This window comes from Globicephala melas, chromosome 13 (assembly GCF_963455315.2).
Source record: "Globicephala melas chromosome 13, mGloMel1.2, whole genome shotgun sequence".
NCBI classification, from domain to species: Eukaryota; Metazoa; Chordata; class Mammalia; order Artiodactyla; family Delphinidae; genus Globicephala; species Globicephala melas.
Window position 1 is genome coordinate 54,550,955 of NC_083326.1, and position 13,419 is coordinate 54,564,373.

Consider the following 13,419-nt stretch of genomic DNA (forward strand, 5'->3'; position numbering starts at 1 on the left):
GTTCTGTGACAAATGCCAGTGGTAGTTTGATAGGGATTGCATTGAATTTGTAGATTGCTTTGGATAGTAGAGTCATTTTCACAATGTTGATTCTCCCAATCCAAGAACATGGTATATCTCTCCATCTATTTGTATCATCTTTAATTTCTTTCATCAGTGTCTTATAATTTTCTGCATACAGGTCTTTTGTCTCCTTAGGTAGGTTTATTCCTAGATATTTTATTCTTTTTGTTGCAGTGGTAAATGAGAGTGGTAAATGATTTCACTTTCAGATTTTTCCTCCTTAGTGTATAGGAATGCCAGAGATTTCTGTGCATTAATTTTGTATCCTGCTACTTTACCAAATTCATTGATTAGCTCTAGTAGTTTTCTGGTAGCATCTTTAGGATTCTCTATGTATAGTATCATGTCATCTGCAAATAGTGACAGCTTTACTTCTTTTCTGATTTGGATTCCTTTTATTTCCTTTTCTTCTCTGATTGCTGTGGCTAAAACTTCCAAAACTATGTTGAATAAGAGTGGTGAGAGTGGGCAACCTTGTCTTGTTCCTGATCTTAGTGGAAATGCTTTCAGTTTTTGACCATTGAGGACGATGTTGGCTGTGGGTTTGTCATATATGGCCTTTATTATGTTGAGGAAAGTTCCCTCTATGCCTACTTTCTGGAGGGTTTTTATCATAAATGGGTGCTGAATTTTGTCAAAAGCTTTCTCTGCATCTATTGAGATGATCATATGGTTATTCTACTTCAATTTGTTAATATGGTGTATCACGTTGATTGATTTGCGTATATTGAAGAATCCTTGCATTCCTGGAATAAACCCCACTTGATCATGGTGTATGATCCGTTTAATGTGCTGTTGGATTTTGTTTGCTAGTATTTTGTTGAGGATTTTTGCATCTATGTTCATCAGTGATATTGGCCTGTAGTTTTCTTTGTGACATCCTTGTCTGGTTTTGGTATCAGGGTGATGGTGGCCTCATAGAATGAGTTTGGGAGTGTTCCTCCCTATGCTATATTTTGGAAGAGTTTGAGAAGGATAGGTGATAGCTCTTCTCTAAATGTTTGATAGAATTCGCCTGTGAAGCCGTCTGGTCCTGGGCTTTTGCTTGTTGGAAGATTTTTAATCACAGTTTCAATTTCAGTGCTTGTGATTGGTCTGTTCATATTTTCTATTTCTTCCTGGTTCAGTCTTGGCAAGTTGTGCCTTTCTAAGAATTTGTCCATTTCTTCCAGGTTGTCCATTTTATTGGCATAGAGTTGCTTGTAGTAATCTCTCATGATCTTTTGTATTTCTGCAGTGTCAGTTGTTACTTCTCCTTTTTCATTTCTAATTCTGTTGATTTCAGTCTTCTCCCTTTTTTTCTTGATGAGTCTGGCTAATGGTTTATCAATTTTGTTTATCCTTTCAAAGAACCAGCTTTTAGTTTTACTAATGTTTGCTATCATTTCCTTCATTTCTTTTTCATTTATTTCTGATCTGATTTTTATGATTTCTTTCCTTCTGCTAACTTTGGGGGTTTTTTGTTCTTCTTTCTCTAATTGCTTTAGGTGCAAGGTTAGGTTGTTTATTCAAGATGTTTCCTGTTTCTTAAGGTAGGATTGTGTTACTATAAACTTCCCTCTTAGAACTGCTTTTGCTGCATCCCATAGATTTTGAGTCGTCGTGTCTCCATTGTCATTTGTTTCTAGGTATTTTTTTATTTCCTCTTTGATTTCTTCAGTGATCACTTCATTATTAAGTAGTGTATTGTTAGCCTCCATGTGTTTGTATTTTTTACAGATCTTTTCCTGTAATTGATATCTAGTCTCATAGCATTGTGGTCGGAAAAGATACTTGATACACTTTCAGTTTTCTTAAATTTACCAAGGCTTGATTTGTGACCCAAGATATGATCTATCCTGGAGAATGTTCCATGAGCACTTGAGAAAAATGTGTATTCTGTTGTTTTTGGATGGAATGTCCTATAAATATCAATTAAGTCCATCTTGTTTAATGTGTCATTTAAAGCTTGTGTTTCCTTATTTATTTTCATTTTGGATGATCGGTCCATTGGTGAAAGTGGGGTGTTAAAATCCCCTACTATGAATGTGTTACTGTCGATTTCCCCTTTTATGGCTGTTAGCATTTGCCTTATGTATTGAGGTGCTCCTATGTTGGGTGCATAAATATTTACAATTGTTATATCTTCTGCTTGGACCGATCCATTGATCATTATGTAGTGTCCTTCTTTGTCTCATCTAATAGTCTTTATTTTAACGTCTATTTTGTCTGATATGAGAATTGCTACTCCAGCTTTCTTTTGGTTTCCATTTGCATGAAATACCGTTTTCCATCCCCTTACTTTCAGTCTGTATGTGTCTCTAGGTCTGAAGTGGGTTTCTTGTAGACAGCAAATATATGTGTCTTGTTTTTGTATCCATTCAGCCAATCTGTGTCTATTGGTGGGAGCATTTAGTCCATTTACATTTAAGGTAATTATCGATATGTATGTTCCCATTCCCATTTTCTTAATTGTTTTGGGTTCGTTATTGTAGGTCTTTTCCTTCTCTTGTGTTTCTTGCCTAGAGAAGTTCCTTTAGCATTTGTTGTAGAGCTGGTTTGGTGGTGCTGAACTCTCCCAGCTTTTGCTTGTCTGTAAAGGTTTTAATTTCTCCATCAAATCTGAATGAGATCCTTGCTGGGTAGAGTAATCTTGGTTGCAGGTTTTTCTCCTTCATCACTTTCAATATGTCCTGCCACTCCCTTCTGGCTTGCAGAGTTTCTGCTGAGAGATCAGCTGTTAACCTTATGGGGATTCCCTTGTGTGTTATTTGTTGTTTTTCCCTTGCTGCTTTTAATATGCTTTCTTTGTATTTAATTTTTGACAGTTTGATTAATATGTGTCTTGGCGTATTTCTTCTTGGATTTATCCTGTATGCGACTCTCTGTGCTTCCTGGACTTGATTAACTATTTCCTTTCCCATATTAGGGAAGTTTTCAACTATAATCTCTTCAAATATTTTCTCAGTCCCTTTCTTTTTCTCTTCTTCTTCTGGAACCCCTATAATTCGAATGTTGGTGCGTTTAATGTTGTCCCAGAGGTCTCTGAGACTGTCCTCAGTTCTTTTCATTCTTTTTTCTTTATTCTGCTCTGCAGTAGTTATTTCCACTATTTTATCTTCCAGGTCACTTATCCGTTCTTCTGCCTCAGTTATTCTGCTATTGATCCCATCTAGAGTCTTTTTCATTTCATTTATTGTGTTGTTCATCATTGTTTGTTTCATCTTTAGTTCTTCTAGGTCCTTGTTAAATGTTTCTTGCATTTTGTCTATTCTATTTCCAAGATTTTGGATCATCTTTACTATCATTATTCTGAATTCTTTTTCAGGTAGACTGCCTATTTCCTTTTCATTTGTTATGTCTGGTGGGTTTTTATCTTGCTCCTTCATCTGCTGTGTGTTTTTCTGTCTTTTCATTTTGCTTATCTTACTGTGTTTGGGGTCTCCTTTTTGCAGGCTGAAGGTTCGTAGTTCCTGTTGTTTTTAGTGTCTGTCCCCAGTGGCTAAGGTTGGTTCAGTGGGTTGTGTAGGCTTCCTGGTGGAGGGGACTAGTGCCTGTGTTCTGGTGGATGAGGCTGGATCTTGTCTTCTGGTGGGCAGGTCCACGTCTGGTGGTGTGTTTTGGGGTGTCTGTAGACTTATTATGATTTGGGGCAGCCTCTCTGCTAATGGGTGGGGTTGTGTTCCTGTCTTGCTAGTTGTTTGGCATAGGATGTCCAGCACTGTAGCTTGCTGGTCGTTGAGTGAAGCTGGGTGCTGGCGTTGAGATGGAGATCTCTGGGAGATTTTCGTCGTTTGCTATTATGTGCAGCTGGGAGGCCTCTTGTGGACCAGTGTCCTGAAGTTGGCTCTTCCACCTCAGAGGCACAGCACTGACTCCTGGCTGCAGCACCAAGAGCCTTTCATCCACAGGGCTCCTTAATTTGGGATGATTCGCTGTCTATTCATGTATTCCACAGAGGCAGGGTACATCAAGTTGATTGTGGAGCTTTAATCCGCTGTTTCTGAGGCTGCTGGGAGAGATTTCCCTTTCTCTTCTTTGTTCTCACAGCTCCCAGGGGCTCAGCTTTGGATTTGGCCCCACCTGTGCGTTTAGGTCGCCGGAGGGCGTCTGTTCTTTGCTCAGACAGGACGGGGTTAAAGGAGCCGCTGATTCGGAGGCTCTGGCTCACTCAGGCCGGGGGTAGGGAGGGTTACGGAGTGCAGGGCCAGCCTGCGGCGGCAGAGGCCGGAGTGACGTTGCGCCAGCCTGAGGTGCGCCGTGCGTTCTCCCGGGGTAGTTGTCCCTGGATCCCGGGACCCTGGCAGTGGCAGGCTGCACAGGCTCCCCAGAAGGGGGTTGTGGATAGTGACCTGTGCTAGCACACAGGCTTCTTGGTGGCGGCAGCAGAGGCCTTAGCGTCTCATGTCTGTCTCTGGGCTCCGCACTTTTAGCCGCGGCTCGCTCCCATCTCTGGAGCTCCTTTAAGCACCGTTCTTAATCCCCTCTCCTCGTGCATCAGGAAATAAAGAGGGAAGAAAAAGTCTCTTGCCTTGTCAGCAGGTCCAGACTTTTCCCCGGATTCCCTCCCGGCTAGCCGCGGTGCACTAACGCCCTGCAGGCTGTGTTCACACCGCCAACCTCAGTCCTCTCCTGGCGCTCCGACTGAAGCCCGAGCCTCAGCTCCCAGCCCCGCCCGCCCCGGCAGGTGAGCAGACAAGCCTCTCGGCTGGTGAGTGGCGCTTGGTTGGCCCTGATCCTCTGTGCTGGAATCTCTCCGCTTTGCCCTCCACACCCCTGTTGCTGTGCTCTCCTCCGCAGCTCCGAAGCTCCCCCCCTCCGCCACACGCAGTCTCCGCCCGTGAAGGGGCTTCCTAGTGTGTGGACACTTTTCCTCCTTCACACCTCCCTCCCGCTGGTGCAGGACCCGTCCCTATCCTTTTGTCTCTGTTTATTTTTTTCTTTTGCCCTACCCAGGTACGTGGGGGGTTTCTTGCCTTTTGGGAGGTCTGAGGTCTTCTGCCAGCGTTCAGTAGGTGTGTTGTAGGAGTTGTTCCACGTGTAGATGTATTTCTGGTGTATTTGTGGGGAGGAAGGTAATCTCCGCGTCTTACTCTTCCGCCATCTTCCCGGAAGTCCCATATACTTTTATTAATGTACAAATATTCATTGCCATATGGTCATTTACAAATATGCATTGTCTATGCGGTTCCAGTACATTAAAAGCTGGAACAAAGCAGTGGAGCCCACTACTACAACCCACTCCTTCCACAACAAGGTCAAGTGTAAAGTTCTTCTCCAAATCCCTGACAGGACAGTCAAGTGACTTGGGGAAAAGATTAAAATACTATCTCTAGGGAAGATTCAAAACGCCAGATGGAAACTCCCATATCAAACAAGGTGGCAGACTAGACAACCTGAAAAACTATAAATGTTGACTTCAATATACTCATACCCTCTTAAATGTATTCCTGAGAGAACAAGACAGTAAGAGAATCCTTCAAAGCTAAAAAAAAATCAACGTAGTTCAAGTATGCTGAGTTTTAGCTATACTCTGGAGTGGACATGTGAGTGTGTTTCAATAAATTAAGGTCACGAGTTTTAACGACCATATGGAGACAGAAAGTAAGACCCTAGGCTCAGACAAGGCAAGATATTGAAACTGAGACCTTCACATCAAGCCAGAACTCTCAAAGGTCAACACTCTCAGTGAGAGGTGCACTAGGAAAATTTCTGCTCATAACAAAGAAAGCAAGAACTCTTGTCCCTCTTACCTTGACTCTGTGCATCTGTTATCTACCACTGTATCATAACAAATACCCAGAACTTTGTGGCTTAAAGCAACAATGATTATTATTTTCTAACCTAAGTCATTCTTGCAGTTGCCATCAAATGGCAGCAGGAACAGCTGGAAGATTCAAGATGATCTCACTCAGAGGTCTGGAGCCTGGGTGCTGGACCTCCTCCATGTGACCTTCATCCTCAAGATTAGACCAGGTTTTCTTACATCTTTGCTCGGGCCAGCCTTGCATCATGGCCTGACCATGCTTCCAGCCCTCCCCTGTTCCCTGTCTGCTTCCTTCCACACAGGCATTTTCCTATGAAATCCCTGCACAGTTAATCCCATCTTGGTGCCTGCCTCTGGGAGGACCTGGATTAACACACTAATTTTTATACAAAAAGTATAAATTAGGAAGTGATTATTTGCTTAACAAAATAATTCCATTAAATAATGAATTCCCTTAGAGCATTTTTCTCCTTTTTTAGTTTGAATTTTTTTTAACTTCAGAAAAGTACTGAAAATAACATAATAAATACTTATGTACCTAACACCTGTAATGGACTAAATTTAGCACATTTTATGTGATTTGATTTAAATACAATTTTTTCAGGAAGATGTCTGCTGAGTTAGACAAAGTATTATTGGATTAGTGTTCTGACTCTCAGAAGTATTCTGTTCTGTTCATTCCCCCAAAATCACAGGTTCTAGGGCAACTCCAGAAAATTAGTTGTCTGATTCCTCGGTGTTGTGAATAATGGAAATGCTAAAGGATTACAATAAGCAATCTATAATGTGTACTGCTTGTTCATTTTTTATTTGGGGGCCATTTGTTTATGACCCTCCTTTAAAGATCCCATTATATGTCTCTGTAAAAGTCAGTATAGTGGTTCAGCAGCATTGATACTCAGGTAGGAAAATGTAAGCCTCAGTATTCCTACTTCTCATGTCTTGTAGTGATTTACCTAGTGGGTACCATGGGTGTCACTTACACCCATTATTTCTAAGAACAGTTAAACCAGAAAAGCTTTAAAGACCTAGAATTCAAAATGAAAAGAACATCTTTGAAAGAAAACACATTTGGAAGCAATGCTTTTATTATAAATATTTTTTAACAGCAGAGAAATATATAAGAACATCTCCTTTTTTCTCTAAATAAAAAATTACACTTTCAGAAGGCTTTGGGACTCTTCCTCTCCAAAAGAAATGTGTTCCACTATATGTATAAACAAGGCATGGTTTTTATGTCTAGCTTTGTATCAATCATGAGAAGACTTGTTTACTTCTCTTCACTGAGGCTTTATTGCTTTTTCCCATTCACTCACTCACTCACTCAAATATAAAACTTGTGGCTAAAAAACACCAGGACATCTAGATGTACTCCACTGTCCAGTTATGTTGACCATGTAACACTAAATGTCCACCAAAAATTAGTTCACCTCTGTTTGGAATAGCAATAAAGAAAAATATCGCCTTTTAATTCCATACCACTCAACTTTTCCCTAAACTCTGTTGAAGGAGCAGCTTCAGGCAGCTTTCCTTGCATATAATCTACTACCTGCTTCCTCATTAAGACACCTCTTTAAATACAAAAAAATGTCTATAAGTTGAAGAAAATAAAGTTTTTTTCATGAACATGTTTATCATAAACCTGAGTGGTTCCAGACACAACTCTGCTTCCACTTCTCTGTACTGTCTTCAAGGCTAGACTTCCTGCTTTCTTATTGGAAATTTTACTGCATCATTCTGCTGAGTTTCCTTCAGCTATGACTTTAGGATTGGATGTCTGTAAGAAACACCAAGGAGGTGACCAAAACTCAGAGACATGGGCCAGAATCCCTGATGTCACTGCCCCTTCTGCCAGAATCTTTCCTCTGGAGAGCGCTGAAGAATTTGTGTTGAGTCATTTTGAAAGTAATCCCCTCAAAGTTTATTATCTTAGTCTGTTCGGGTTGCTGTAACAAAACACCTCAGACTGTGTGGCTTATGAACAACAGAAATTTATCTCTCACAGTTCTGGAGACTGGAAGTCCAAGATCAAGGCCCCAGCATGGTCTTCGGTGAGGGTCGTCTTCGTGGTTCATAGCCAGTGCCTTCTTGCTTTGTCCTCACATAGTAGAAAGGGTGACAGAGCTGAATTCCTTCCTTAAGAAAGTCTTCCCAAGGCTCAGATGAAAGCAGAGACCCATATCAGAAACGTCGGCTGAGAGGTCTGGCATTCCTTGTCTGGTGTGCACCTCACACACAGCCAGGCCTCACTGATCGCCTGGCAGGCTGTCACTGCAGGCTCCACATGCCTGTGTGGCACTCCTACTGTGTTAACGACTCTGCCCTCCTCACCCCCAGGAGACTGTGACTTGTGCTGGATCAACCACTACCTGGCCTCAGTGACTGGTCTAAGGAACAGGCATGTGGCCCATGACAGGTTCCCACTGTCACCTGGAAATTTCTAACTGAATTCAGGCTAGAAGGTTCTCCTTCCTCTTGAGCTGGGATGTTGTAAGGCTTCAAGCCCAGAGTTAGCCAAGACTCCGTGCCCTCATAAATGGGAAAAGCTGGTGCGAAGTAGGAGAAAATGAAGTAAACAATTAGAGGGAATCAAGACCAAAGGATGGAAAGAGCACTTTGAAATTTTTGATTATCTTAGTCCAGTCATCCTTGAGATAGCAGATAGCTCTTTCCTACCCTCTTCATAGTCAGTTAACTGAACCAATTAATTCCCTATTTTTGATAAAATTTGTGCAAGTTAGGTTTCTGAAATACAGAATCAAGGAGTCCAGACTCCTTGTCTTCTACTGTCTTCTCCTGTCTTCTACTTTTTATGCATACACAAAGCCACAGTCTTAAACAAGATTTTGTGTGTATGATCATGTAATAATTAAAGGTGTTTTATTGAATTTTGTATTTGAAATGAATATCTCAGTATTTCCTGAGGATGGGAGCCCGTGAATAAGTGCCACCCTCCTGTCACTCAGGTGGACAATTAATAGGTGCAATCGACATGGCTCCTAGGAGAGTCCAGTAGGATGCAGCTTTAGCTCTCACAGTGGTAAACAGCCAGATGATGGATCAGCTTTCCCTCCTTCCCTCACCCACACACAAATTCTTATCTCAGACTCTGCTCGCAGGCTTAGACAAAGACACACTTTTGGTAAAGCACTTTATAAAGACGTGGCTCATGAAAACTCTCCCTCTCCCCTTCTGCCTTGCAAGAGTCAGTGACCAGAAAAGAGCAGTGACAATCAAATTCTGACCAGAGTCCAGAAGAAGAAAGCAGAAAGAGGACTTTATGCTCATCCCACCCTTCCATCTCAGTACACTCCTCTCTCCAACCATCCACCCTTCTGTACCTCAACCCATATACTCATATTTTCTTTAAAACCCATCCAGTAACTCCTTGATGTAAGATTCTAGAGATTCTATTTATTGAAGCCCTGTTTTTCCTGACATTCACCTGGCCTTGGTCCTGCAATAATCACACTGGAAGAGAAAACATAATCATGACTCAGGCTCTGAATGAGAAGAAGAACAAAATTCATTATTTTACCAATAATACAATAAACTAATTTAAAGGAAGTAAAGTACTCTCAAAACACCACTTTAAAAGAATAAAGGACAATTGGACTCTTGGCTATAAGAACCACATTCTGATAACTATTAAAAAATTATATATTGGGCTTCCCTGGTGGCGCAGTGGTTGAGAGTCCACCTGCCGATGCAGGGGACACGGGTTCGTGCCCCGGTCCGGGAAGATCCCACATGCCACGGAGCGGCTGGGCCCATGAGCCATGGCCGCTGAGCCTGCACGTCCGGAGCCTGTGCTCCGCAACGGGAGAGGCCACAACAGTGAGAGGCCCGCGTACCGAAAAAAAAAAAAAATTATATATTTTACTTGCTTTATATCATATGTTACAGTATTGTACTTTGTTCTCCCAAAATAGTATCCTTTCTTTCATACCTTTTATTCATCAGCACAGTTATTCAATAACCTAAGGAGCCATACTCAAACAGGAAAATGTACAAAATAGTAAAATAACCTTGCTGACCAGATTGATTGACCCTCCAATCTGGGTTCTGTCACCTGCTAGATGGACACCATTAGATAATTTCAGTAAAAGCCCAATAATCCAATAGGATCCAGACTGATACTGTACCAGTATAAGTATTGGATTTTTCTATACTACAGAGTATTGCACTACTGATACCATAGATACCAAAATATATCTCAGTTTTCATCATCAAATCTCCAATACAACACTTTGATATTTTATTATGAAAGTATGGTACTATAAGTAGCCAACATAATAGAAGAGCATATTCTAGAAACCACTGAAAACAATGGACTATCAATACACTAGTAAATCAATACCTATAAATATTATAAATGGCATAAATATTAGTTTGATTTTTCACAGGGCACTTACATTAGTATATAAGATAATTCATTGCAGGAGATTAGGATGCATAGTATCTACACTAAATAATATTTAAAACTTTAAAAAATTACCATATTTATAAGTTAAACCATAGTTTCTTTTTTCACCAAAATTATAACACACTATTTAGAGTAACTGTAACTTGAATGAACTTATTCACACATTTATTCATTCAATAAATATTTCTTGAAGACAATTATGTGTCTGGGGATAAAATAACACATAAAAAAGAAATGTATCCCAGCCTTTGGGAATTTATAGTCTAGTCAGGAAAACAGACAAATAACAAGCAATTAGAATACAGAGCAACATGTGTCATGATGGGAGAAGTCCAACCTACTTTAGCAGTGCCTAAGAGGAGTACTTAACCCATACTTGAGGGGTCACAGAAGCTTCCAGGAGGAAGGGACAATTAAGCTGAGACTTGTAAAATAAGGAGTAGGGGCTGGCCAAACACAGGACAAGCACAGAGATGGAGAAAATTTAAGTCAGAGAAGCCATATGTTCAAAGGCCTAGAAGCAAGAGAGCAAGATATACTCTTTGAGGGACTGAAATAAGTTTCATAGGACCATATAATCCAAAGATTTTAAATGCTTCATATTCCTTAGTGTGAGTAAAACTTACTGTATATAAATTAACTTAAAACTTTCCTCCCTGGTGTGGCTGCTCCACCGCTGGGATGGATGCACTACTGAGGCATCAATACACTGACGCCACTGATACAGTCCCTTGATGATCTTCAACCAGTTGTCACCAAGGAAAAGTCTTTCCTTCCCTCTTTACAACCTAATCATAACTGTTTAACTGATGTTACTTAAAGAAGTGTCGTGCTTTTTCTCACACAAACTATTAACTAGAGCTAATATGCCTTATTAACTATAGGCAGATGTACAACTTCAGTAACATAATTCATCAAATTTTAGAGTCATTTATTTAATGCCAAGCTTATTTGCTCCTGGACTCTTTTTCTTCCCTCTTCCTCATTCATATCTTGTGGCATTTGTGGATAATAGTTTGAATAATTTTTTCATCAATACCTCTTAAACAATGACAATGATTGATCCTTTTGTCTCATTGCAGTATATTTAAAATAACACTAATACCAAATTTAATTTCTTCCTTGTATATGCTTTTATTATTTTCAGTTTCTGAGATAAACTCAGAGGATCTTGTTGCTCTCATTCTGTGAGTTTACCACTGAAATCCACAACCACAGAGGGTTTGAAGAGTTAGCTAAAAAGCTGAACATGAGGATTATCTAGCTTATTTTCAAATAAAGAATTAGGTTTGGCTAAAATCTAAATCACTCAGATCTATACACTACAGAATGACACCTTTTTCGGTTTTTATTTTATGTAACCTCTCCATGCCTCGGTTTAGGTTTCCTTACTGGTCAAATGGGGAGAGTAATGTCTACTTTACATTCTTAACAAATGAAGAATTCCTGGTGTGTTTAAGTGAGCTTACTGATTCAGATAGATAAGGAAGTACCACAGAACAAAGCCCAAACCAAATCATAATTTTTAATTAATATGAATTCCCAAAACTAAATGCAAATGAGGGCCTTTAAGAAATTAGCAGTTTCCTAGAAGAAAGGAGTTTATTTTTCCAGGAAGCTGCAAATTTTTCAGCACTCATTTGTCTCCATTCATTGTAGCACAATTGAAGGCTTCTCCTCTTGAGGACTCACAGCCATTTCAATGAATAAACCAACCAGAAACAGGCTCTTAATATAGTGTGCTGTTATACAGATTTCCTTTCAATGATTCTTCAACTCTATCAGATGTAGCCAAGGAAAAAAGATTCTTAACCTCGGCATATAAATATCCAAAACTAAGTTTCTACTATCTCTCTCAAAAGTAAACAGCATGTCCAAGTCCAGAGTTAGGCACATAATAGGATTAACTGAGAAAAAAAAAAAAACCACAGTGTATCAAGTTCACTAATTTAGAAAGAGTTTCCAAAAAAATTGATAAGGAAAAGACCAAAAAACTAGTAGGAAAATGGCCAAAACATATGAACAGTTTACAGAATATGAAAGATGGAATGGCTCTGGAGCATATGAAGTAATGTACAACTTTCCTCAAAATAAGAGAAGTGCAAATTAAAACAACACTCAGCCACCAATTTTCAACTATTAGATAGGCAATGACCAAAACGTTTAACACACTGTGTTGGTAAGTGTGTGGGGAAATAGGCAGTATAATATATGGCTGGTGGGAATGAAAATTGATTCAACTTCTATGAAGTGCAATTTTGCAACATATATCAGGTAATATACTCTTTTTTTTTTGAGTCCCTAGAGCAGGTTCCTTTTTTTTTTTAACTGAAGTACAGTTGATTTACAATGTTATGTTAGTTTCACGTGTACAATAAAGCAATTCAGTTATATATATACATATTCTTTTTCAGATCATTTTCCATTCTAGGTTATTACAAGATAGTCAATATAGTTCCTTGTGCTATACATTAGGTCCTTGTTGTTTATCTATTTTATATATGTTAGTATGCATCTGTTAATTCCCAACTCCTAATTACCCCTCCCACCCCCTTTCCCCTTTGGTAGCCATAAGTTTGTTTTCTATGTCTGTGAGTCTGTTTCTGTTTTGTAAATAAGTTCATTTGTAGTATTTTTTTTAGATTCCACATATAAGTGATATCATATATTTGTCTTTGACTTACTTCACTTAGCATGATAATCTCTAAGTCCATTCATATTGCTGCAAATGGCATTAGTTCATTCTTTTTATGGCTGAGTAATATTCCATTGTGTGTATATATATATAAATATATCACATCTTCTTTATCCATTCATCTGTCGATGGACATTTAGGTTACTTCCATGTCTTGGCTACTGTAAATAGTGCTGCTATGAATACTGGGGTGCATGTATCTTTTTGAATTAGCGTTTTTGTTTTTTTCTGATATATACTCAGGAGTGGAATTGCTGGGTCATATGGTAATTCTAGTTTTATTTTTTTGAGAAATTTCCATACTGTTTTCCACAGTGGCTGCACCAATTTACATTCCCTTTTCCCCACATCCTCAACAATATCTGTTATTTGTGTTCTTTTTGATGATAGCCATTCTGACAGATGTGAGGTGATATCTCATTGTGGTATTGATTTGCACTTCCCCAATGATTAGCAATGTTATGCATCTTTTCATATGCCTGTTGGCCA

General features: G+C 39.5%; 1 protein-coding gene across 6 annotated transcripts in view; it reads right to left on the minus strand.

Annotated features, from left to right (window-relative positions):
- The window catches only part of METTL4 (methyltransferase 4, N6-adenosine), a 144,490-nt gene that overhangs the window by 67,302 nt on the left and 63,769 nt on the right, over positions 1 to 13,419 (minus strand). For 5 of the 6 annotated variants that reach the window (XM_070047012.1, XM_070047011.1, XM_060310696.1 and 2 more), the window contains exon 9: positions 6,986 to 8,355. The exons of the other annotated variant lie outside the window; for it this stretch is intronic. In XM_070047012.1, coding sequence (XP_069903113.1) covers positions 8,168 to 8,355 — 188 coding nt within the window. In that variant the 3' untranslated portion in view covers positions 6,986 to 8,167. Of the gene's footprint in view, positions 1 to 6,985; positions 8,356 to 13,419 lie in introns of those variants that run through there. 6 annotated transcript variants of the gene reach the window in all.